This window comes from Anser cygnoides, chromosome 15 (assembly GCF_040182565.1).
Source record: "Anser cygnoides isolate HZ-2024a breed goose chromosome 15, Taihu_goose_T2T_genome, whole genome shotgun sequence".
In the NCBI taxonomy this organism is placed as follows: domain Eukaryota; kingdom Metazoa; phylum Chordata; class Aves; order Anseriformes; family Anatidae; genus Anser; species Anser cygnoides.
In genome coordinates, this window is record NC_089887.1 from 11,483,233 (window position 1) to 11,509,048 (window position 25,816).

The window sequence follows — 25,816 nt, forward strand, 5'->3', positions numbered from 1 at the left end:
CCAGCCATCCCATGTGTACCCTCCAGCTGTCACACGTGGGTTGTTCTGTGTCCCCTGACCGTCCTGTGTCCCCACCCAACCTGCACCCCCAGCCACCCAGGTTCCCCAGCCGTCCTTTGTCCTCTGGCCATCCTTTGTCCCAGAGCTGTCCCCTGTCCCCTGACTGTGCTCTGTGTCCCCCCAGATGGCCACACCAGAGCACGTCCCAGTGCCAGAACAGAAATGGCACAGCTGGGCCACAGCCGCCTCAAGCTGCTCTGTTGTCACCAGCTGGTCCTCTATCATGCTCACAGCCTGCACGGACCAACGCAGCCACGCAGGAGGCATGGGGCATCCCAGCACCCTGTCTGCGGTGACGGTGCTGCCATCCTGGGTGCTGTCCCTGCCCTGGGGCTGCCCCAGCTGCTTCCCACAAGCACATCCCCATCTCTGCATCCAGCACTGACTGACAAGGGCCACCCGCCTTGGCGCACCCAGCCCCACCGCTCCACCCCAAAGTGCCTCTCCCGCCAGCCATGCCGCTGGAGCCATGTTCTGCCACCTCAAAAGATTCAAAAACCCATCCTGGGACTCATAACTGAGCCCCACAACCGCCTTGGGGTCTGCAGGGGAGCACAAGGTTGGAGATAGGGGGCCCGGAGCCGTGCGGGGGGCTGAGCAGCACCCAGCACCGCGGGACCCCTGCAAAGGCTCCAGCCGGGAGGTTTGGCCCGCCACAGCCGCAGCGCCTGTTTGCACAGGCATCGCTCGATAAGCAGTGTGTTCTTCAGAAGATCCCTACTCCAGGAGTCAAAATAGCATGAAATTTAATTTTACGCCTATTTGACAAAGCTTGATTTCGCCTCCAATCAGCAGAGAGATAAGAGCCCTCGGTACAAGTGTGCAGGCAGTTTGGCAGCTGGGGCTGCCGATTTAATAGGTGAATCTACAGGAACAACACTTGAAAATCCCCTGGCTAGTGAACCATTAAGGTGAGCCCTGCCTTCCGTCCCCGCGTCCCTCCCCGCGCCGCTCTCCCGTTGCTGGGTGCTAAAGCAAACCCCAGCTCTGTTTACCGAGTCTACTATTACAATACAGCTACCAAATATTTGCCAGCCGTCAGCTCGCTGCTCCGCTATAAATACTTCAGGCCCAGGTGGAGGGACAGCGAGGGGGAGCGGCGCGGGAGCCTATGCATGGCCGGGCAGCAGCACCAAGGTGAGTGCCGAGCTGGGCTGAGGCACCGGAGGAGCCACGGCCCCGGGCGATGCCCTCCTGCACTGGGGCATCTCTCCAGCCACGGGTGGCACCGGGGCAGGCTGGCTCTGGCAGCGTGGCTGCCCCACTCCCACTCCCCGCAGCCCAGAGGCGAGCGTCCCTGCTGCGCTGTGCGGCGCCCCGGGAGCTGAGCCCCGACGCTGCCTGCCCGCTGGCCCCACGGAGGGGACTGGAGGCCCCACGGAGGGGACAGCGTGCAGAGGGATGCACAGGGGCAGCAGTGATGCTGTCCCAGGCTTGGCCGGGCGGCATCGGGATTTGTCCCCAGAGGCACTGCTGCCCCGAGAGCCTTTTGGAGCTGGGTGGTGGCACTCCCAGGCACGTGGCTGAGAATGCCCCACAGCGAGCCAGGGCTGGGGACCCCAGGGAACAGGTCTCTGAATACAGAGCGGTCCTCGTGCAGCTCAGCAAGACCCAGCTGTGGTCAGAGACAGCCAGGGCAGTGCGGGGAGGTTTGCCCTGTCACAGGGAATCCCGTGGGACCATTGCGTGGGCAGGGGGCTCAGCATCCCAGGTGTGCAACCCGTGGTGGCAGGGTGCTGTGCCCAGGGCCTCATCCACCTCCACACAGCCCTGGGGCGACAGGAACATCCTGCTGCCTCACACCTTTGGGGGGGGGGGATGTAAACCCTGCTCTGTGGCTTGGGGGGATGTCTGTGCTTCCCCACGTCCTATGGATCAGCGGGGACAACCCTGCTGCCACGCATCCCAGGGCTCAGGGGGATGTTTTCAGTTGCCCCCTGTCCCATAGATCGGCAGCCCCGCTGCCCCACGCTGGCCGTGGCACCGCACCACGCAGCACCCCCCTGCTGCCACCTCAGGGCCGAGCGCTGCGGTGGGGCACCAGGACGGGGAGCCCCCGGGGTGCGTGCCGCCCTCACCCCGCCGCCCCTGCCCCGCAGGGTGAGTCCAGGCCCCGGGCTGCCCCTACGCGCTGACATGGCCACGGGCGTCATCCGGCCGCTGGCCGGGCTGCGGCTGCCCTCACCCTTCCCACACGGCCTGCTGCTGCCCACACGCCCCGAACCCGACTTCCCCGACCTCTCTGAGGAGGAGGAGGAGGAAGATGACGAAGAGGAGGAAGAGGAAGATGAAGAGGAGGCAGCAGAGGACAGCACCAGCTGCGGCGGGCTGGAGCCGGCCGGCCCAAACGCTGCTGAGACCACCCTGCGGCTCCTACGGTTTTCGGAGCTCATCAGCTGTGACATCCAGCGGTACTTTGGGCGGCGGGGCCAGGAGGAGCCCGCCGGCGGCCGCGGCACACCCGAGGACTGCAGCTCGCCCCGGTGCGCCGCCCGCGAGCCAGGCGCCGCCAGCCTGCCGTGTGCAGCACGGGGCAGCCAGCCCCAGCCCGAGGCAGTGATGGCACGGGGCGGCCCCGGGGCCACGCACAGGCTGGGGCCGCTGGCCGAGCTCTTTGAGTACGGCGTGCACCGGTGCCTGCCGCCCCGGGGGGCCGGTGGCAAGACGCAGCGGCTGGAGAGGAAATACGGCCACATCACCCCCATGCACAGGAGGAAGCTGCCACCTTCCTTCTGGAGGGAGCCAGGCCCTGGCCCTGCCGGCCTCCTCCACGCCGGCACCCCCGACTTCAGCGACCTCCTGGCCAACTGGACGGTGGAGCCGGGGCCCGAGCTGCCGGGCGCTGGGCGGGAGCTGCTTCCTGAGCCGGGCCGCCTGGGGCTGGATGCTGAGCCCTTTGTCGGGCTCTGACCCCACCACGGCCCGGGGGCCCTGGCCCCACCACGTGCCACCCAGTTAATGATCAAACCGCAGCCCCGGTGCCAGCGCTGGGGCAGCTGGAGCCACTGGGTTGGAGCTGGCGATGGGACGAGTGAATAAATGACTCCTGCTAGGCACGAGTGCGCACGGTGTCCTTCGCCATCCGCCGCTGCAGCAGGGGCATCCCTGCCTCTGGTGACAAAGGGCTCTGCAGCCCTCCAGGAGCAGGAGGAGGGAAGCGCGGTGGCTGGAGGAGCCAACAGCCCCTGTTTGCTCTGCGGGCCCAACTCAGGGGATCCCATCCCCTTATCTCAGCTGCGCTGGGGCAAAGGGCAGCACAGGGCCTCATAAAGCGCCCGGCTGCCATCCGGGGAACCCGATGCCTGCCCAGGCAGCAGGGACCTGCCACCACCGCACTGCTGGGTGTCAGACCCAGGCGGGAGGACAGGGCTGCACCACTGCGCAGCCAGCCCTTCCCTGTGGCCTCCTGGCTGCCGCGGGAGCCCGGCACTGTTACCAGGGCCCGGCGGAGGCATCCCTGTCTTTGTGGTGGCTCTTTGTCAGGCTTGAAAGGGAAAAGCACCCAGGAAGGGACAACCTTGAACAGCCCAGGCCTGCCAGGGACCTCTCATACAGCAACCCCCACCCCATGGCACATGCAGGGGGAGGCTGCTCGCACCCCCCAGCACCAACCCCAGGGTCTCAGCTCCTGAGGGGCTCCCCCGAGCCCAACGCCTTGTGCTGAGCCCAGGCAGCAGGGCCAGGGGAGGAGGGAAGCAAGAGCCAGGCACCACCACGTAAAAGTACAAACAGGGTTTATTTCAGCACAGAAGTAGCCCGCAGTAGAAAGCCCCCAGATGCCAGGTTCTCCCTGCCCAGCTCGCCCCCAGGAGAACGCAGTGCAGAGCACTCGCACCCCAGGGCAGGGACCAGGCCCAGGGGTGCAGCACAGAGCAGGGCCACGGCCAGCACCCAGGGTAATGAGGGCAGAGGAAGATAAAGGAGTTGGAGCTTAGAGGGCAAAGAACTGTGAGGGCTGGAGCACTCCTCACCACCCAGGGAGCTGCAGGCTCGGCTCTCTCCCTGGGGCTGGATCTGGTGGCTGGTTTTGGGGGGCACCAGCCAAGGCTAGCAGGACCCAGGCTGCTGCAAAGGTCTGGACCAAGGTGCAGGAAGTACAGAAACGCAGCTGGGGTCACTTTCAACCCAGTATCGCTGCAGGGGAGATGCAGCAGCACTGAGGAGACTGAGGGGAGCACTGGAGGCACAGGGGAACACACTAGGGTCACGTTCCAGGCCCACCACCACCCGAGGAACGCCCTCCCCTTCTTATCCCCTCCAAGCCACAAGGAAAGGCCACACTGTGCCCCCACCTCATAGGCTTAGGGGCACAGCAGTCAAGGGAGCCAAGAAAGAGCAAGAGACAGCGGCTGCTGAACCGTTGGAGCCCTTTTATTGCACAGTGGGGCAGGGCAGGGATCCCCTCTGGCCAAAGTAACAGAGACACAGGGCTCAGCCCGACCCAGGCAGCAGCAGCATGGGGAGAGGGGACAGGGCCCTGGGAGCAGGGGAGAGCCCGGCCACGTCCCCTCCCCACAGAGCCAGCCCCAGCCCCAGCGGAGGTGCCCAGTCCCGGAATGCCCAGGGCAGCAGCAGAGACAGAGGGCAGGGGCCAGGGCAGAGAGACAGTACCCAGCTCAGCAGGGCACTTGGGCTCCCCAGGCATGCTCCAGCCTTCACACAACCCTCGGTGAGCTTACTCAAAGAGCTAACAGAACCAACAGCATATTTTGATCCCTCAGGGAAGCAGAGGAAAGGGCGAGGAGGAGAGGAGCTGGCAGAGGTGGGAAGGCAGCGATACACGGGAGAGCCAGGGCAGAACAGCTGTGCCAGTGCTCCAGGCACCACGATACCTCCACAAGCCAGCCCAGTCCTCTCCCTGCCTCTACCAAATGAGGGTCCCAGTCTCAGAGGGGCCAGCGTGCGATCCCGCTGGGCAGCGCTGCCCCACATCACGTCTGTGCCAGCGAGAGCTCCTCCAGTCCTTCCTTCCCCAGGCGGTACCTGGCGAGATCCTTGCGGGTGACCATGCCCACCACCTGCCGGGAAGGGACAGCATGAGGCCCCGTGCTGGCGAGCTGAGCCTGGGGACAACAGCAGCATCCCAAAGAGCCCCGTCTGCCCGCACGCAGCGAGCGCTTGGCGGCCCCGGGGACTCACCTCGTTGCGATTGTCCACAACCACCAAGTGCCGCAGGCCCAGGGCCCGGAAAAGCTTGAACACTCGTGGCAGAGACGCCTCCTGCAAGGCAGATCGGGGCCGAATGGGTCACAGAGCCCAGCTGGCTCTGGTGCCCCAGCGTGGTCGGCCCCCTGACAGACTGGGGCGCAGAGGGGCCCCTGGATGTTACCTGAGGCACGGTGTAGGGCGAGGGGTTCATGAACTCGCTCAGGTCGATCATGCACTCGCGCTCATCCTGGGAGACGTGGATTGACTGGATGGGGGGGAAGCGGGGGTAGGCGTCCCGGAAATCCTTCAGCTTCAGCCGCCGCTGCACCAGGCTCAGGTTGGCCCTCTCCACAAAAACCTTGGGGGGGAAGAGACACCATCAGCGACTGTCCCAAGATGCTGACTGGGGCACTGCAGCCCCACACCAGGGCACCAAGGCAAGGTAAGAAGGGAAGAGGACAGGAGCATGAGGTAGGTGGAGCACCCAGAGAGAAGCAGCTTGCTTCTGATTACAGGGGTGGTTTGCGAGCCCAGTGAGGCACAGCAGGCTGCTGGGCACACCAACGTGCCCACGGGCTGCACGGCGGCCCCCATCAAACGGAGAGCCAAGGGAGATGACAGGGATGCTCTGCCAGCCCTTCCCTACAGGGCAGGTACCAAAGGGCCCGAGGCAGTGGTGGGGCCGGGGCAGCAGGGCCCCGGGGCAGCCCACCCAGCCTCTGTGCAGCACCACCCACCTTGTGCTTCAGCAGGACGATGAGCTGGGAGCGCAGGATCAAACCCCGCAGCCCTGCCACCTGCAACAGAGCACCGTGTGTAAAAACAAGGCTGGGGAGGGGAGGGGAGGCGAGCACGAGGGTCCCACGCCACGGCCAGCCCTCGCACAGCCGACCCCGGACACAGCCCCTCGCGAGCTGCTGCGGTCCGGTCCCCCCGGGGGGCACCCTGCCCACCTGGGTGGTGTCGGGGTTGCTCTCCACCACGGGGAAGCCGTTGTGGTTGGAGGAGGTGTCGCTGAGGATGTCCACAACCGTGCCCACCCGCTCGATCCTCCGCAGACAGGTGACAGGAGTGCTCATGACCTCCCTGCGGGGAAGAATCGGGGGGAAACAATTCAGTGGCAGCACACCCTGAACTCACCCCACCACGCACACACCTCCTTGCTCCCCATAACCACGGAGAGGGACTTCACCCTGCTGGGGAAGGGGCTGGACTGATGGCGCCGGTGACCATCAGGCACCTGTGACCAAAGCAGGTCACCACCACCCTTCTCCACTCGGGCCGACAGCACGGTCCGAGGGCTGCAGCTGCGTGGTGGTGGTGTCCCCCAGCCCACCTACCTGGCCGTGAGGGAGTGGGACGTCACCGGGGCCTCCCAGTGCAAGAATGGCACGCTCTGCAGCTGGATGTGCATGTCGTAGAGCCCCTGCAAGGAGAGCCGAGCTGTCAGGAGAGGCCTGCTGAGATGCTGAGGGGGAGCCAGGCAGCGGCTCCCCTCTGAGAGTCCACCGGCTCTGCAACACCCCCAGCCCTCACTTACAGCTTCCCCGGCTTGGCAGTACCCCAAATCCTCACCCGCAGCCTCTCGCCCAGTCCTGGGCTCCCAGTGAGCACAGCCAGCCCTCACCTCCACAAAGTAGTCTCCCACAATCTTCGCTGTCATCAGCACCAGCATGATAGGGAAGCCATAGGTAACGTTGCCTGTTGCCTCCATCATGATGACCGTGAGACTCAGCGTCATCCGCACTATCCCACCTGTAAGAAGCACCCAAAAGGAGCAGGGACTTAGGGGGGCAGGGGAGAGCACCCAAGGCCCCTCAGTCTCTGAACAGCAACCCAGGATTCCCACACAGGCACCCCACGAGGCAGGCAGCATGTCCGACCCACCCAGGGATGCTGCTCGCCTCCATCAGCTTTGCGGGCAGGAGACAGGGCACCAAGTGCCAGTGACCCACGATCCGTGGGGGGCCGGGGGGGGCCAGGGGACGGCAGAGCTGCCAGACCCAAGCCAGGCCTCAGCCCTGCAGCACCTCCAGCCCCGGGGCCGCACGGGGCCAGCTGCTGCCCTGGACGAGCCCAGCACTTGGCAGGGCTGTTAGGGAGCTGACAGCCGGGTTGGGGTTTTAGCAACACCACACAGGCTTCGCTTCAGCTAGGGAAAAAGCTGCACCAGGGAAGCAAAGACCATTTCTTGCCCTGCCACCTTCACTGTGACACGAGTCAGAGGTGGCCACAAGTCCCAAAGGGGGGGACAACTCACCCAGCTGTGCAGCAGCTCCCATCAGGGCGTACTTCCCAGGGTCAGCCCAGATCTGAGAGAGAAAGGGCTCAGTCAGCTGCTGACTCCAAGGTCATCCACGGATAACAAGCAGTGCCCTGGCCCCAGAACCCCCTTCCCAAGGAGCAGGAAGTGCCTGAGGACTTCTGCACAGCCCAGATGTCGGCAGGGTTCCGTTGGGACTAAAGAAAGCTCAGAGACACAGCCCAGGAAGACATCAAGCGAGGAGTCAACGCGCTCCACACTTCTCCAGACCCCGTGCTGGGCTCTCAGCCAGCTCTGCGCACACCACCTGCGCATGCAGCTGGGCCAGCAGCAAGATGAGGAGAGCTGGGTGCCACATCCCCCCACCCAGTGCCCCTTCCCATCAAACACTGACCGAGCCCTTGGTCAGGTAGGACAGGGAGATGCCGAACAGCCTCCCCCAGGCAGCGCCGATCAGCAGGGACGGGATGAAGACCCCCGCAGACACCGTGAGGCCATACGTCCAGCAGGCCAGGAAGAAATACATCAGGGTGAACATCCCCAGCGTCATGGGGTTGTAGGAACCTGGGGTGGGGAGAAAAGAGTCAGTGCTGGTTCCACAGCCAGGGGAGAACAGACAGCAGCAGCCCCTGACACTCGCTCCCAGCAGACAACGCCCCTCCTGTCGGGTGCACCTTCCTCCAGACTTCCCCCCCAGCACCCTCCCTGACAGCACAAGCCTTTCGATCTGGCTCTCTGGGTTGTTTCTACCTCTGCCAAGCACCCTGCCAGTGCCATCCAAAGCCCTCCCATCCCACTGGGTCCAGCACACGCACTTCCTCCATCTCATGACCCACGACGACCCAGCCCCTTTCAGCCCTGAATTTCTCAGCTTCCTGCAAGGAAAAATGACGAACTCTGCAAAGTCCCGAGGGACTGCCAGCATTGGAGGACGAGGTCAGCAGGACGGAGGTGCTACAGTCAGCTTTGGGATCAGCTCAACAGAGCAGGTTCTACAAACGCCCTCCCTGTCACACAGCCCCCATGGTGCAGGGCATGCCTTCATGTTGTCCCGCAGCACAGCGAGACACTGTCGTCCCCAGGACTCAGCCTAGTACTATTTTTAGGACTGATGAGCAGGCTCAGCCGTTTGAATTCATACTTTGCAACCTCTCTCCTTAATGAGAGGTCAATGGACCGAAGCATGGAACCAGGAAGGGCCCAGCGCTGCAGGAAGCAGCCCTGAGACATGGGACACCCGTCACCGTGCCAAGTACTGAGCTGCACACCCCAGACCGAGGGTCTAAAACTCAGAGCAGCAGGCCCGGGGGAAGAGAGCACGTTATCGTCACATGGGGTCCAAGGGAAATGGGAGCTGGAATATGAACGCCAAATTTAATTTCTCGAGCAAATCCAAACTCCAGAAATCCACCTCCACAACCTGCCCAGAAGGTAAAGTCATTCAGGGGCAAAAGGCCCTGCTAAGCAAGAAAACAGCCCGGGGTATTTCCAGGACAGTCTCCAGAGAACAAGCAAGGCCCAGACATGCTCCCACGCCACTCAGAGGTGCCAGCTTGCAGACACACACGGACAGAACCGAGCCTTTGTCCGCCAGCTGCCCCAAGACCGCAGCCCTTTGGCCAAGCTGCTGGGTGCCTCAGCACACAGCAGGCACTGCCCGGCCTGTTCTCCCTGAGCTCACTCAAAAGGCTTTTGGCCAACCTCAGCCATGGTGCAGCAGCAGCAGGTTTTTGGATGCCCACAGGCTCACATCACCCCTCCCGCGCATCCAGCGGGCCGCCAGCAGCACAGCCCCTCGCTGTCGCACCACGACGCAGCCACTCACTCCCTGCTGCCCCGCACAGGGCTCGGCAGGATCCCATCGTGCCTTCCCGGGCTGTCCGCCCCCTGCCTTGTCCCACAAGCAAGGAGGGAACAGATCAGCCACCGAGCACAAACCCTGCCCCACTCTGCTCTTATCTGAGGAAGCATTCGCTAGGCAGGCAGACCTGGAGGGTCATGGAAGAGGTTGACAACACTCTTCTCAGGTGTGTTGAAGAAGGCAGTGGCCATTGAGTTGTACTCTCCATCAGCACAGAAAAGCTAAGGAGGGAAAGGAAAAAAAAACAAGTTAGAAATGGCAGATGTGGGCTGCCCTGTGGCAGCAAAGGCTGCCAGGCCCCGGCTGGCTGTGGAGAGCAGCGGCTGTGTACTGGCGAGAAGGCAGCTGCAGGCTGCAAGGACACCACCGCCGCAGCGCTTCTACCCAGCTCGTTTGCTGTTGGTGATTGCGGAAACCCCCGCAAAGTAACGCTGCAGCACGAGCGGGGCTCACATCTCCGAGCTGGGCATTACGGTGAGGAGGAGCCCAGGGCAGACCTGGGGATCTGGGGCACCCCCGCTGCTGAGGGCAGGGCACTGCCATACGGGAGGAGAACGGAACGAAGTCAGAACGAGAGAGATGCTTCTCCAGGATCTCTGGCCTGGCAGCTTCACACGTTTCTTTGCAGCACAAAGGAAAGCGCCCAAAATGTGAGCACAGGGCTCCAACAACCACGCTGCTTCTCGCATGCCCACACCACCACTTCACAGCTTCAGCCAGGCCCCACTGCCATCTGGCTGGTGACAGCCTGCCGGCTGGTGCCTTTGCCTCTGTCCCTGCCAAGCCAGGACTCGGATGAAAGAGCAGCCAGCTGCTTTTATTTCCAGAGCTTTGGGTCAGGCCGGCCAGCAGAACCATCCCCTGCTTGCTGCACCGGGGTCTCCAGCTCCACCCGGAGCAGAAGGCACTGACTGCAGGGGAACCAGCAAGGCCCAGCAGGATTTCGTTCCCCTGCTCAGCTCCCAGCCTCCGCCGAGGCTCAGGGTCTCCCCCCAGCACCTCCTACCTGCAGGGGATAGGCCACCGTGCTCCCCTGGATGGGCTGGCAGTCTCGAGAGCAGTAAATCATGACGAAGCCCACAGCCGCCGTCACCGCTGCGACCAGCATGGCCTCAATCACCTGGAGGCAGGGCCGGTGGATGTACCTGCGAGGGGAGCGGAGCGGTGGGGCCGGCTCTGCCCCAGCAGCACCCAGGGGTGCCCGGCGGTGGGCTGCAGGCAGGCCTCACGGGCTGGAGGGAACAGAGGGCTGTGCCGGGAACAGGAGGGCAGCTGCTGCAGGCCCCAGCCAACTAGAGCTGGTTCTTGAGCTGTCTCCTCACAGCGAAGCGAGGGTCCTGCTGTGCCCCAGGGCAGCACGTGGATTTGGCTCTCAAAAGACAGCCCCGTGGGCATCTGCAGGCCCCCCCCAGGAGCCCCTGTTCTGCCCTCCTGGACTGCACAGGGTCACTTGCGACCCACTTGGCACATCACACGGGGTTAAGCAGCTCTCAGAAACACGTAACAGTTGGGCGTGCACAGCATTTGCACTTGTCTGGGCCCTCAGGTCACTGAAGAGAAACACAGCAGGGTCAGAGCAAAGGCAGGGTGCTGTGGGTCAAAGCCTCGGCTGCGGGCAGCAAGAGGCACGTGGCATCTTTGTGCGCCGGCTTCCAGCTGTCATTTCTCACGTTACACATTAGGTATGAGGTTACAGCCTGGCTCTGGGTAGGAACACCACTTGCAGGGAGCACAGAAGGTGCCAGCCAACCCATTTCAGTCATCTTTGCCGCCTACAAGCTCTTACCTGATCCGGAACATCGTTAACCAGTAATTCAGGGCATTGAACAGAGCCCCCAGGATCCCGCCTGCAAACGCAGAAGAGGGAAACGTCAGCACACAGGTCTCACCCTCCGGTGGCTGCCCAAGGGGCAAGAGGAACAGCGAAGCTCAGGGAGACATCGACAACACATCCAGTGTGACACACAGGTGCTGCCCCTGCTTGGGCAGCCCCACAGAGCGTGGGGGATGCCAGGCCCTGAAACCAAGGGGAGCCCAGCACCAGCGTCACAGCACCGGCACTAGGGACAGGCAAACAGACACCCGGGCAGCTGCAGAGCTGGGTGAGCACGCTGGGGAGTGCCTGATGCGCTCTGTTTCCCCTTTCCGGAGGGGTAAGGGTGGCTGAAGCACCACAGCTTGAGCGCACTGGGCTGCCACGACACACCAACCCCAACGAGTGACTGCAGGACGCAGATGAAACGGGCTCGCCTTTGCTAAAGGAGCGAGCGAGGGCTGGCCTGGGATCCAGCTCTCACCCCCATAAGCCCCACGAGCAGCCTCTGCTCTAGAGTTAAATGGATTTTCCACTCCCCCAGGAAACAGGATCCTGAAGTTTTTTAGGCCCAGACAGAGAACAGAGGGAATTATTCAGACTAATCGAATTGAAAGAGCAGAACTCTTACCAACCACGCCCATAAAGATGAAGATAGGAATTTCCTGGATTGTGTATCCCATTTTCTAAAAACAAGAGATGGGTTTCAGATCTGCTGACCCTTTTGCAGTGAGTCACCATTTGCTCAGGCAGCACAAGCCTGAGCCAGAGCGGCTCCTGGAGTTCCCCCAGGACATCCCCTGCACACCCCGCAGCAGCCGGCCCCAGCGGGGGCTGCAGAAACACCTTCTGCTCGCATCGGTGGGCCTGGGATCCAGCCAAAGCCCGGAGCCTGCCTCAGTCCCCAGGCAACGTGTGAAGACATACTGGTGTCCCCAACCCCCCCATGCTGCTTCTAACACCCCAACAGAGCCCTACGCAGAAGAGTATCCGTGCCATACCTCGTTATCAAACCTGCCGAAATTGATGAGCCCAGGGCTGGAGAGATCCCAAGCATTGCCGTGGTAAACGCTCAGGACAGAGTTCAGAGTGAACGTCGAGATCATGGAGGCAAAGAACTAGAAAGAGATGCAGCCCAGAGTCACTGCTGGACACATCCAGCCTTGCTCCCTCCGTGCTACCCCAAAACACCCCGAGCTCTTGGCTAGGACTTGGCACCCGCCGTGTGCTGGAGACAAGCGGCCACGTTCCCCACGGCAGCACTCTGGGCAGCTTACACCATGGGCTTGCTCTTCCTCTTGCCTCTCTGCTGCCAGCTCCCTTGGAAAAGGGGTGAGCAGCCTCAGAGAACACTGCCTTGCTCAGCCAGACCCAACTTCAGCCCCTGGGGACTAGAAAGGGATTTGAGATGCCCTGATCCCTTGGACGCCCAGCCAGGGGAGGGATGGCAGGAGGCACACAGCTGTGGGACACCCAGCCCCGTGGGCACGGCGGGGGGGAAGACAATGCCAGCACACCCTGTGTTAATCAGATCAGGCCTTCCCAAATGCCACAGCAGCGTCACAGGCCTCCCTGAGGCACAGCTCCCAGAGCACTGGAGAGGACGGCGGAGAGGGCTCCAGACACAATTGGCTCAGGCCCCCGGAGGCCCAGCAGCAGGACCCCAGGAGCTGCTGCTGGGCACGGAGGGATCCCAGAGCGCCAGGGGCTGCACACAGACCCGGAGCTGGCAGCTCCTGAGTTACTGCTTCTGCTTCCCAGCACTTACGATTCTCCACGTCAGGAACTGGTTCCAGAAGGAAGCCCCCTCCTCCAAGCTGAAGAGGACGCCCCCTGCAAGTGCAAGACAAACAAACGTCTTCACAAGGGGCACGTACCACGGACCCTTGCCCAGCAGCACCAGCCGAGGCAGCCAAACCCACCCAGCCCACAACCGACGGGCTCCGGGGAAGGGACCAGCCAAGCCCACCAAGCCACCGACGACGTACTGCTTGCAGCAAAGCCCCTTCACTGTCCTCCCCCATCTCAGGGAGGAGTTTAGCATCAGACACAGATAACCACCTCCTTTCTTCCCAGGACCTACAGGGCAGGGCAGGACAGGACAGCTTGGAGGGAGGCCAGGCACTTTTGGGGAAGGTTCGGGGCACCACATTTGGTGCAGCTGTTTTTTTCTTCTCAGTCCTGGAGCTGGCAGAGGATGGCAGCACACCAGATTCAGTTGCTCACATGTTCCCACCACACATCACCTACCCTCCGGGCTTCCAGGCAAGTGTTTGAGCCTGGAGGTAAACGCTGGGCTCTCCTGGCCCAGGCTCCTGCAGTGTCCTAGGTCCCCGCAGCCGCCCCCGCGCAGGCAGGAGCAACCTCCTGGTAAGACGTGCATGCAGGCGCTGCTCAGCATCAGAACCGAGACACGTACCCACAGGGGCACCAAACGCAGCCGAGACACCAGCAGCAGCTCCAGCCGAGACAAAGTCCCTCTTTTCCGTGTCTCTGCGGAAGTACTCGAAGATCTGAAATACCCAAGCGAAGGCAGGTTCAGGGCTGGCCAAAGGCATGAGCTCAGGAGGAGACATGGGGAACACCACACGTGACCTCTTGCCACCAACGCAACCCCAAGGAACAGCCCATCCCGGGCACCCCCAGGGGCACAGGACGGGATTCAAGCAGCGCGGGCTGGAGACCACAGCTCCCTCCCTCTCTCCAGACACCTTCCCCGAGGCAGTCCGAGCTCCAGCATCCCAGAGGCAGGCTGGGGCTGGGCTCTGGCACCAGGCAGGTCTTGGCTCACCAGGGAGAGGTGCTGGTGGATCACAGAATCACAGCGTCATTAAGGTTGGGAAAGCCCTCCAAGATCATCTGGTCCAACCACCCCTCTACCACCACTGTCACCCACTAAACCACGTCCCTTCGCACCAAGTCCAACCTTTCCTTAAACACCCCCAGGGACGGTGACTCCCCCACCTCCCTGGGCAACCCGTCCCAATGCCTGACCACTCTAAGAAGAAATTTCTCCTAATTTCCAGCCTGAATTTTTCCTAATTTCCAACCTAATTTCCAAGCTGCGTGGATGATGCCATGCAACTAACACTAGCATCCTAGGAACTTGCAGAAGATTAATTTAGGACCAGCACGTTCACGGACAATTATTCCTGTGATGGTACAATGAAAAATATTAACACGCACGTAGGATTTTTTCTGCATTTCATGGTAACACGTAGCAAAATTCATATCATGCCAACTTTCATATGAAAGCTGTGTAAGATTTACGTTGCTCACCTTATGCTGGCAGTGCAAGGAGAGTTTTCCTCCTCCACCCAATGGGGATGGGAACAGAGGGAACACTGCCCCTGGCACAGAGCTCTGCCCCCTCCTCCCTTTCAATGCTCACAATGCCATTTTTCAGGGGCCATCGCTTGACAGACCCCAAGCCTCAGCAGGGAAGAAGGCAAAAGCCCTTTGCTGGAGCTCAGAAGCACACACAGGGCTACGCAACACTCATCTCCTGGCTGGGGAAGTCTGATAGGGACGGCCAGGGAACATGTCCAAAGCCCCTGCAGCACAGCCCCACAGCCCTGAGCACCAACCTTGAAGTCTCGCTTCAAAGACGTGGATCTCCCCTGGGAGATGCCAGCAGCAATCACCGCTCCGGAGTGAATCATGGGTCCTTCCTGCGGGCAGGAGAGCAGGGTCAGGCAGGGGAAGGAAGAACCCCTGGAGCTGCGGGAAGCTGGGGAAGGCTGCCTGCTTCTCCTCAGGTCACTGCCCTGAAGGAGCTGGGCACCAGCACCCAGCAACACGCTCTGCCTGTACCAGCTCCATCTCTTCAAGTCTAGCCCAGGAGAATTCCCTCTAGCAGATGCAGACCTTGATGTTTCCCCCCCAGATCCTCACTCTACTGAGTGGTTCCTGTTCCCACCAGCTCCCCCTCCAGCAGAGGGGACAGAGGCTTGCCGAGGCTGCCCTCCTTGCCCCCAGCCCTAGCAGGCAGGCTAGCGAGGTCCCAAGGGGGCACCTGTGCCCCCCATCTCACACCCCTGGGGATGAACACAGACGTGTTCTTGGTGGCACCACAGGTCTGGGGCTGGCACTGCACGCCCTCTGCCACTCCCCAGCGGCCGGGCTGCGGTCACCTTGGGCAGCAGACCAGGGAGTGAGAGTGGGAAGTCACCGCGGGGCCACCAGCGCCAGTCCCCAGCGCCAGGCTGCACCGCAGCGGGTAACACCGCGCCTGCAGCGTGCCCGAGAGAGCCCCGTGCACATCACCTTCCCAACGGCCAGGCCGCCGACCACCGAGAGGATGACCCCGCAGACTTTGATCACCAGGGTCTGCAAAACAGAGCAAAAGGCACAGCGCATCACGAGGGTGCGGGGGCGCTCCGCAGCGCCGCGGGGAGCCCGGCTGCGGCTCTGCCACGGCACACGCAGGGAGCGCCCCACGGCACGAGGGCACAACTCGCTGGGTCCGGCCCAGCACGCGCGGAAGGTGCTCATCCCACGAGCTGCCGCTTACCTTGAGGCGGACGACGTGCGGGATCTTCACGCCGTTGAGATAGCATTTGATCTGGGGAATGCCACTGCCGGCTGCCACGGGCTGTGGGGATCAGGGAAGGGATTCGCGGCTGCCACGGACAGGACAGAGACTGGGACCGCATTGGTCACTTTATCCCTGTCCCTAAAGCACAGGGCACACCAACATACCCTCGGGAAGGCTCAAAGACAAGGCCAAAGCTTGCCGACAGGCTCTGGAGGTGGGCTTGCACCCACTGCACCTCCACAGACACGCAGCCCCTGAGGGAGGAGCCGCTGGCGGGTTCTCGTGGGACACGAGGTCCTCCCCAGCACGGCGCCGTGGCAAGAGGCCCAGCGCTGCAGGAGGCTCTCACCTGGTGGCCAGGGAGAGCTTTACAGGAGCGAGGGCAAAGCAACAAGGAAGACGCTAATGACTCAGAGAGGCTCGCAGGGAGCCATCGCCCCCCTCTCAGCCACAGCCTGCCCCCAGAGGTCAGCAGCCAGTTGCCGGCCTGTCCTCTCGTGCCTCCGAGGCACCTGACCAGCCTGCTCACTGCAGACGCTCACGTACACACGAAGCAAAGAGGCTGAGCCAGGCCCGAGGCTTGCACGGACTGACACGAGAGCAAGAGCCGTGCCTGCTTCCGAGGCTGGAGCACACCTTTCTGCCACCTCCTTTGCCCCAAGCTGCTGGGGCTGCAGACGAAGGGCAGCGCGCCCTGACGGTCTGACACCTGAGGGGAAATCTTACCTCACAGACGGAGCCATTCCCGGCCAGCACCACGGAACTGCACTTCCAAGAGCCAATTCAGCAGAAACGCGTTTGATGTTACAGAAGTACCCCCAGGCGGGTGGCCTCCAAACCCTTACCTCTATGAAAGCGACGATAACAGAGCCCACCATCACCACGCTGGCGTTCAGGGTGGCCCAGAGTAACAGAGAGAACGACAGGCCCCCTTTCTCCGTGAACTTGTCGATGTCTGAGGCGGCGGATCAAGGAAAGGCCAGTGCCAGCTCAGTAACACGCCTCCCACCGCAATTAAGGGTCGCCAGGGAGCTCCTTGAGCTGCGGCGGGCGCAGCAGGCCCTGCACATAGCACAGCCTCCTCCATTACCACAGCTCAGCACCACGGGCAGCAGGACCCATGCCACCAAGCCCCTGGGAGGAAGCGCTGCCCTCTGCCCCTCTCACGGCCACCAGGAGGAGGCCACGGCTCTCTGTGTGAGGATACTGTCCTTCACCACTCGGTACTTCAGCCCGGCCAGGTTCTCCACCACGATGTCGATGAAGCAGGCGACGAGGCCGGTAAGGATGCCGATCATGGCACAGATGACCCAGCGCTTGATCTCCACCGTCCGGAAGGCCTGACGGACAGACAAACAGCCGTCAGCCCCCAAGAGCATCAAGGGGGGGGCTCCCAGCCCACCTGGCCATCTTTCCTGATCCAGGCCTAAGCTGCAGGCTGCGGAGAGCTGCCCAGGGAGAATGGACACAGGCAGGCGCAGAACTGCAAAGCCCGGCCACAGCTGACTTGTTTCAAGCCATCCCCCAGTGCCCTTGCCCCCCCAAGGGATCCCTGGACAGTATATGAGTTTTTCCAGCTTGTCCGCCTCCATCAGGCCTCTCAGCAGACTCTCCTGTTGTTTTCTGCTGCAGCACTGACTCCCAAAGCCCCCAGGACAAGGCCTTCCCTACACAGATGCTCCAGGCGTCCCTCTGCTCCGTTTCCGTCCCAGCAACGCCACCACGTGTACCCGGGCCACCTCCTGTTTGAGCCCTCCCTTACACCACGCTGGATTCCTGTGGATCTGGCCGCCCTGCTCCAAGCTGTCACTGCTCGCCACAAGCTGGTTGATGCCCGTAAACCCACCGTGGCTCAAGCTGCTTCTGAGCCCCAGCACAGAGAAGTGGGCAGCGGGCGATGGCTTCCCGCGCCTCCCCTCAGCAGGGCTGGCTCAGCTGTGGTGCCAGCCTGCAGGAACAGCGGGCAGCCACGTCGCGGCGAGACTCACCGCGTGGTTAATCCTCCTTTCCTCCTCCAGGAACAGCTGGTTTTCACTGTTGTCATAGTCCAGGCTCTAGTTCAGAAGAGGGAGATGCTGTTTAGTGTCTTTAGTTCTCCTGTGAAGGAAGGCTGAGAGAGCTGGGGCTGTTCAGTTCTCTCAAGGAGAGAAGGCTGCGGGGTGACCTTATCGCAGCTTTTCAGTACTTAAAGGGGGCTTATAAAATAGATCGAGTGCGACTTTTTGCTCGGGCAATGGGGACAGGACAAGGGGGAATGGTTTAAAATGAAAGAGGGGAGATTCAATTTAGGGGTTAGGAGGAAATGCTTCACTCAGAGGGCGGTGAGGCCCTGGCACAGGTTCCCCGGAGCAGCTGTGGATGCCCCATCCCTGGAGGTGTTCAAGACCAGGCTGGATGGGCCCTGAGCAACCTGATCTGGTGAGAGGTGTGGTCATGGCAGGGGGGTTGGAACTGGACGAGCTGTAAGGTCCCTTCCAACCTGAGCCATTCCGTCATTCTAATGCAGGCGAAGACGCCTATGCCAGGGGAGGGCCAGCCTCAGACCCTCACCCATGCCCTCCACAGCCCCATAGTGCTGTATCTCTTCCCTTCCTGGACCCTGCTCCTTCCCCGCGGGGCAGATGAGGGAGGATCGGGGGCCCACATACCTCGTACTTGAGCGACAGGAGCTTCTCGTTGTGGGGGATCTCATTGGGATACGGCCGAGGGAGCTCCGTCTCCTGCAGGACACAACGCACAGGTCGGTGGGGCCGGGCCGGGCGCTCCTGCAGCGCCGGGGAGGGACCTGCTCGCTTCGCCGGCTGCCTGGAGGTAACTGCTGACACCGAGCGCCCGCGCCACCCCGCCGCCGTGGGGCTGCTTTTACTGCACGACTCCTCGGGAGGGGCCCGAGTGAGGCTGCCCAGGAGGCCAGGACCTGGGGTGACTTTCCACCAGACAGCGCATGCGGCAGATTTAAACCGATTCAAAGAGCCTTTTTGCGTCTGAACCCCTGGCCACCTCCTCTGTCCCTGGCAGGACATCTGCCCAGGGGCAGCCCCACGCAGGGGGAGCAAGGAGCAGGCAGATGGAGGTTTGGCACAGCCGGCACCGACCTGACGTTTTAACACGGCGTCCCCGTGCTCCCAGCAGAAGGCAACGTTTCTCCTCGGCAGGAAATTCCTTTGGCCTAAAGCAAGGAGCTATTTCAAGCAGACCTTCGGTTTTGGGCAGAAATCAAGTTCTGTTTCACAAACGCCTTCAATCACGCAAGCTTCTCCTGGCTCTGATTTAGGGCATTCACCGAGGCTGCAGGAGGCCCCCCCAGCATCACATGCCCTTTTCCTGGCCCTGAGTTACAGCTACAGCCAAAGCTGGCCCAGCCTTTTCTCCAAAGCACTGGATTAAGACGCATTTCTTTCCACCTAAAATATTTCTTACTGAATTTTTCACAGAATTCTTCCCATTCGCACTTTGTGAAGCTCCACAACTGAGGCAGGACAATCCGGGGAGAGGAGATTTTCCAGGTGGGTGGTTGAAACCTGAGTTTCCGCAAGATACCTGCTGCCAGCCCTGCCCCTGGGAAGGAGCCCAGCTGAGATCTCTCCCCAGCTGCTGTCACACCGCAGGTCCCCTCCCTTGCCTGTGTGCTGAGTCAAAGCTGCTTCTCTTGCCCGCTGCCTGAGCCGGGCAGGAGCTCACATGACAAGGAAGAAATCCTCCCCGCCCCACTCGGTTCTGCATTTGCTCTTGTCCCGTTCCAGGCAAGGCCACAGACCTCGGGGCAGGGCAACGCCGTGCCAGGGGCTCCCGCAGGGCGCCCGGTGCCGGCAGCTGCTCCCCCAGCCCGAGCTGCTTGGCCGGGTGCTGTGAGCTGGTGCTGAGCTCTGCGCCTGGCTGGCAGTCAGGACCTGCCGCTCGGCGCAGCCACGGCGTTCTCTGGCCAAGGGCAACCAGCGACACGGGGGCCGAGCAGCAGCGGGCTCCTCGCGCCACGCAGGTCACCCGGCCCAGGAGGAAGCCTCACGGGGAGCTGGTCATGGCCCAGCCCCAGCAACCACCCCTTTGGGTGCCTACTGAGGGCTGTCAGACAAAAATGGAGAGAACTAGACAAACCAGGAGGGCAGAGCCCAGCAGAGAAAGGACAAGGAAGGAAGGAGACCGAGCCAGCCTGAGCTTGGAACACAAATGCATCTTCAGCAGCTTCCGAGCTTGCTCCAGAGCTCCAACGAGCCCTTTAAACCACAACAACACAAAAGGGCACTTGTGCTTCCAGCCAGCACTAGTACCATGCTCTTCACCCCCCACCCCCCCCCCCCAAATCGCTCGGCCCCGCCAGATCTCTGGTTCACGCTACGACCACCCCGTCACCAGGGGTACCAGCGCAGGAAACGCCTCTCCACTGCCACAGCACTCACTTCTCCAGCAGGGCCACGCAGGAGCCCTCATGTGGCAAGCAAGATTCAGGGAGAGAGCAGCACTTGGTGCCACCAGTGGAAGACGGCCAGGGGTCTCCCGTTACGGACACTGCTGACCTGGGAGCATCCCCGCGGGTTATTTGCAGCAGGGAGCTCGGCAACATCCCCCTTCTGTGCCACTCACCAGCTCACGGACATCCTCGTTGAGATCCACATTGCTCAGCTGGCCAGTGCGCAGCAAGGAAGAAGGAGTGAACTGCAAAGAGAAGGGAAAATCGGGTCAGTTCCCCAGCGCGCCACAGCCACCGGCTCAGCGAGTCCCAGCTCTCCCCCCTCACGCCGACCTCCGCCTGGCTGCCCACGGCCAGAGCCCCCCGAGGGGCAGCACCCACCAAGAGCTGCTGGCAGGGGACGCAGCAGGGAGGTGGCTGCCCCACAGCCCAGACGCAGGCCGGTCACTTCTCGCCTTCCAGCTGCATCCCCAGACCACGATTCCCCCACGCCGGAGGAGCAGGGCTGCCTGTGGGCACTCTGACCAGTGCCACCCACACCTCGGGCCCAGGCTGGGTCCTGCCCTCCAAAACTGCTGCTGGGTGGGCTGCTGCCTCCACGCACAGCGTCCCCATGCACTGCCCCCCCCCCAAAAAAAATACTACTCTGCGGTCACAAGCACAAGGGCCTGTTGCGGCTGCTCCTCAGCCAGGCCAGCACTAAGAGATGGCTAATGGCACGTTTTTGCTCTGCCATCTGCTCCCCTGGGGAGTTCCCAGGCACCCATTTCCCCCCAAACCCCCGGCGTGCCCAGGTCCCAGCGCCGCGCGCGCAGGAGGAAGCGGCGCGTTGCTCTGCAGCCGGGGCCCAGGACGATGCCGGGAAGGAGCGGCCGCTGCCAGCGCCTCCGGGAAGGCAGGTTCTCCTTTCTCAGGCTTGTCACTAGCAGCACAATTGCATAACGCAGGAGTCTGGGGACTATTTTGGGCAACTCTCATCTCCTGGCCAACGCAGGCGAGGGCTGTGGCTGAGCCTGCAGCTGGGCAGCGCCACGAGGAGCCCCACCAGCAGCACGCAGACTGCCATTGCCCCCGCCATCACCCCCACCGCTGGGAAACGCACGGGCACAAGGGTGCGAGCAGCACGGTCACTAAGAACAGCCCAAAGCCCTCATCCCTATTCCCAAACAGCCTTGCTGACAGACTGGGGAATAGACAAGCCATAGCAAGCAACGGGGCTCCCAGCACGTCGGTCCCTCTCTGCAGGGGCCAGCAAGCCGGCAGATCCCAGACCAAGCCCCTCCTGCCTTAATCCCCCCCGATCCTGCCTGGAACGCGCAGGCCAGAGCAGCCGGGAGCCGTGCACGTCACCGCAGATGAAGAATATCCCTTTGTGTTGGCAGCCTGACCTATTTTCGCACTTCTCCATCAGCTCCCCATTCCTATTTACTCCCTGACCTGCAGATGGGTTTTGCCCCTGCTTCTCAAACTCATCCCGTGAGCCAGGCACCCACAAAGCTGTCACCTCCCCAGGGGAGGCACAGGAGCAGATGGGAACCCACAGAGTCAAGAGACAGAAGCAGAAGCTACTTGTTTCAGTGCCCAGCTGCCCTGGTGGCACAGAGCTCCCAGCCGGGACCCCACTGCCCCGGGGCCAGGGAAAAGACCCGGTCCCCACCCTGCAGCTCCGGCAGGGTGAAAGCAGAGACTGTTCAGAGGAGGCTTCAAGCAGCACGCAGGTTTAGGGTTCCCGTTAGATGCCACACACCCCGGACGAGAACAGGGAACCGAGCTGGAAGCCACCACTCGTGTCACGTTCCCTGCTCACACCTGGGGTCGGGCCTCCAGCGGATCCCGCAGCAATTTTTCATCGTGACACGGAGAGGCCCTGCCCCGCTCCCCCCACCCGGCGTTTGTGCAGCCCGAGTCGCTGCCGAAGCGGAGGGCTGGCTCCGTCTCGGCCGGCACGGGGGATCACATGCCAGGAGGATGGGCAAAAGCTCCCTCCATCAGCACCCGCCTTCCACAGAAGGGACATGGAGGGATTTAGACGGCCAGGGGCACAGACAGCAAGTTATTTGTGCACGGTTCAAAGAACCGCTTAGCGCACGGCCAACATGACCCCAGTCTGAGTGCTTTCCAAACGCAGGCTCCCGGGCACGTATGATGCTGGTGTGACTGCAGAGCAATTATTTCCATACATCAGCACGCACTGTTCCTGAAGCCCAGCGGCTGCAGACGGACTGGCAGCTCTCCTGCCCCAAGCCCACCGGGGAAGCCCCCTGCAAGAGCTGCCCCCAACAGCAGGGGACGAACGACAGCGTTACCCAGCCCTCGGCACCTGCCCCGGTTAGGTGCTAGAGGTAATTCCTCACTCGTTTTGAGCTGTGCAAAGAGGTGAGCAGAGCCTCAATACGGACTGCTGGTCACAACCAAACCTGCTTAATGTCTCTAGTAACGGAGCAGTCGATACGCCGGAGGGCAGAGCTGCTCTTCAGAGGGGCCTCAACAGGCTGCGGGGACCCCCCAAAGTTCAACAGAGGGGGATGCAGAACCCTGCACCTGGGATGGATCAACCCCGGCAGCTAGAAGGCAGCTTTGCAGCGAGCCCAAGGGACAGGCTTGGGGGGAGTCCCAGGACACCGCAGCCAGCTCGGGCTGCACGGGACAAGGCAGGCACCGAGACACAGGAGAGAGCCCAGCGCAGGCAGCAAGACGGCCAGGGGCTGCGGCACACGCTAAGGTACATGAGGAGAAGCCGAGGGCTTGGCTTGCTCAGGGAGATCTTGTTGCTGTGTCCAGTGACCTAATGAGGTTCCAGGGAAGACGGAGCCAGACGTTCCCCAAAGCTCTGCATCAATAGGTCATCAGGCAGCAAACAAGTTATAGCAAGGGAATATCTGCTTAGGGAAAAGCTGTCACCCCAAGGGTGGCGATACACCGAAACCGGGGTCTAGAGACCCCCACTGGATGTGGGGCTGAGCCGCCCAGCCTAAGGGACCTGCTCCTGGCAGGGGCTGAGACCTCCAGAGCTGCCTTTCCCCTTATGATGCTCTGTGACGGGCAGGGGCAAACTCAGCATCAGTCCCAAAAGAGAAAAAATAAATGGCAAAAGGTCTCAGTCACCAGATTGTGCTCAGGCCCCGGAAGGACCAGCCCAGAGACCAGGCAGCGGCAGTTTAAGGTGAACCCCAGCAGCGGTGCGGGGTGTAAGGAGAGCCAGCAGCACGGCCAGGGCTTGGCCCTGCGGCTCCCAACAAGCCACGGGAGCCCACGTAAGCAAACCGGCGGGCGCTCTGCAGATCTGATAAGCGGCGCTGCTGCGTGCGATGCCACCGGGGCGTTTCGTCTCGCAGCAATCCCGGCTGGTGAGTAGCGGACCAGCTCCCACCGGGGCTATCTAAAACCCCCACAGGACAACCCCCGGCTGTGCGCACAGCAGCCTTTCAGTGCCTGACAAACTCTGCTCTGAAGACCCGCAAACAGGGAGCGTTTCGCTCACCCCGCAGCCTGTCTCTGCAGGGAGCCGGCGAGGTCGCTTCCTGCAGGGCATCACCGGCGCCCGGCACCCACCCGCAAGCTGCTCCTTATCACCCCCCTGCTCCTCGCTAACCGACTCCGGGCGCATGTGGCTTTCTGCTATCGGCGAGATAAGGCGCAGCACAGGGCGCAGACCGCATCAGGGGCCCACACAACAACAAACTGCGAAATCAGCAGGAAGGAAGAAAAGGATTCCCAGCCCCCAGGGCCCTTTCGGGGCTGCCGCGAGACGAGCTGCAGGCCTCCCCACGGTCCCTCCTCTGCCGGGTAAGCACAGTCGAGATGGGCATCTTTTTCAAAAAGTACCTTAAGCTAAAGGAATTCAGCTGCTGTTACTAAAGTTGTCCACCCACTTGGCAGCCTGAGAACCGACAGGCTGCACGCGACTTGAGGACGGGAGAGCAAGGCGCCCCACGCACCCCGGCACACGCGGTGCCCAGAGGTACCGGCGGCCCCTCACACCGTCACAGACCCAAGCCACCAGGAGGTCCTGAGGAGGGGACGAAGGCTCACGCAGCTCCGCAGCCATGCCCAGCCCCCTTCCCGGCCAGCTGGCAAGCCCCAGAACAGAGGGACTCCAGCCACATCCCTGCGGCACCCCCTCTATAACCACGGGCACGTTCGTCCAGACAAACAGCCCTTCCTAACCTCTCACCCTCGACTGCTCGCAGCAGGCAGCTGGGGAACTAAAGACCCGTGCTTCCTTTTGTCACTAAGATCACTTTCATTTCCATTCAACGAACACGTGAGAAAGAAAAGAAACTCCACTGGTGCCGTTTCTGCTGCACTACCGTGCCGCCAGGTGAAACCTCCCAGGGGCTGAATGGCTCCCACCCTCTGCCGAAGCTGTCCTCTCTTGGCTTTGCAGCCTCCCAGCCTGGTGCCACGGAGTTATCGCACGTGGCTGCGCTCCTACCGGCATTAGTTGGCCACGGACAGCTGCAGGGACATGGTGACACTTCCCGCGTCCCGCTCCTGGAGGGGGCGTGCTGTGCTTGGAGCAGTTCAGAGCCACGGAGGGCTCCGTCGGGGTACGGGGCACTTCGGGCACACGTCGGGAGCGGCAGCTGTGCCACGCAGCTCAGTCTCGGTGCCAGAGCCACTGCCAGGGAGCAGCGGTGCCTGTCCTGCCGTCCTGCCCAGAGCCACAGTGAAGCACAGCGGCGGGGCCAGGTGTCTCAGCACCACCGACCGGCCCCGCTGAACGTGGGCTCGGATGTTTCTCTGGAGCCACCCAGAAAAACCCTGCCCTAACCGACCTGCAGCCGAGGGACGTAGTTAAGCCTTATTGTAACATGCTCTAGGCCCACACAGTTCACCACGCAATTTTTAAAGACAAGACGTGCTGGGTACACACCCGGCACTGCTGCACAGGCCCCGGTTCTACTTTAGGAGCAGCACAGCTGCAGAAGCGCCCCAGCTCCTCCCAGCCAGCCGGGTCCCCGGCCTGCAGAGCCGCAGCAGAAACTTCCAGCCCGACAAACCCTGCGCTTCCCTCTAATTAGCCTCATTAGCCCGCTGTTCTGACTTGCCCAGGAGCAGGGCAGCACAGGATCATGCCAGACGAGCCGTCCGTGCTAACGGCTGCCAGAGCCCGGCTTCTCACCTGGGCTGGAGGCTCCCGGGAAGCCCCAGATGGCTGTCAGCGGCAGCCCGCACCCCCGGGACGCCGCGGGGACGCCCCCTGACGACCCCAACCCCCCGGCCCCGGCCCCGGCCCCGCAGCGCGCTCCGAGCCGCGGCTCGGTTACCTGGGGGCGCCCGGCTAACCGGGGGGGGGGGGAACGGCCCCGCGGGAGCCGCAGCCCCGCCGCCTCGGGCCCGGCCTCGGCTCCCTCCGGCTTCCCCCCGGGGCTGGAGGCCCCCGCCCGGCGCCGGCCCCGGGCCCCGCCCGCTTCGGGCCCCCGCGGAGCCCCCAGCGGCGCAGCACGGCCCCACCTGGCGCGCGCCGCCCGGCGCCCCGGGCCCGGTGCCGTTGAGCAGCGGGGTGCTCTCCCCCGCGGGCCCGTCCTCGTCCTCGTCGCGGGGGTCGCGGCCGGACCACGACACCTTCTTGGCGACGTTGGCCATGCGCGGCGGCGGCGGCGCGGCTCCGCCGGCCCCTGCCTCGCCGGCCGGTCATGTGACCCGCGCCGCCGCCGCCGTCACGTGAGCGCCGCGGGCCCCGCGCCCCGCGGCACCATGGGAGTTGTAGTCCCGTCGGGCCC

The 25,816-nt window shown here is 62.7% G+C and overlaps 2 protein-coding genes across 3 annotated transcripts; one reads left to right on the forward strand and one right to left on the reverse strand.

The window, feature by feature from the left end:
- Nucleotides 1–789: 789 nt before the first annotated feature.
- Nucleotides 790–3,310, forward strand: PERCC1 (proline and glutamate rich with coiled coil 1). Of its 2 annotated transcripts, XM_066977524.1 has the most exons (3): nucleotides 790–971; nucleotides 1,078–1,197; nucleotides 2,160–3,310. In XM_066977524.1, exons 2-3 carry the CDS (start codon nucleotides 1,172–1,174, stop codon nucleotides 2,968–2,970), a joined length of 837 nt encoding a protein of 278 aa, XP_066833625.1. In that variant the 5' UTR covers nucleotides 790–971; nucleotides 1,078–1,171; the 3' UTR covers nucleotides 2,971–3,310. The 2 variants fall into 2 exon arrangements, with proteins under 2 accessions (XP_066833625.1, XP_047918757.2); XM_048062800.2 differs by lacking the exon at nucleotides 790–971 and having other exon boundaries at nucleotides 978–1,197.
- A 467-nt stretch (nucleotides 3,311–3,777) lies between these two features.
- On the reverse strand, nucleotides 3,778–25,741 carry CLCN7 (chloride voltage-gated channel 7). The gene is made up of 25 exons (XM_066977506.1): nucleotides 25,548–25,741; nucleotides 20,264–20,335; nucleotides 18,331–18,402; nucleotides 17,671–17,736; nucleotides 16,890–17,022; nucleotides 16,528–16,637; nucleotides 15,659–15,739; nucleotides 15,412–15,474; nucleotides 14,733–14,816; nucleotides 13,565–13,658; nucleotides 12,914–12,978; nucleotides 12,147–12,263; nucleotides 11,777–11,831; nucleotides 11,119–11,179; nucleotides 10,339–10,477; nucleotides 9,460–9,553; nucleotides 7,866–8,035; nucleotides 7,469–7,520; nucleotides 6,836–6,963; nucleotides 6,549–6,634; nucleotides 6,162–6,294; nucleotides 5,946–6,005; nucleotides 5,390–5,566; nucleotides 5,200–5,280; nucleotides 3,778–5,078 (listed from the first exon to the last, which is right to left on the reverse strand). The coding sequence occupies exons 1-25, from the start codon at nucleotides 25,677–25,679 to the stop codon at nucleotides 4,992–4,994; spliced, it is 2,412 nt and encodes an 803-aa protein (XP_066833607.1). The 5' UTR covers nucleotides 25,680–25,741; the 3' UTR covers nucleotides 3,778–4,991.
- Between the last annotated feature and the right edge of the window lie 75 nt (nucleotides 25,742–25,816).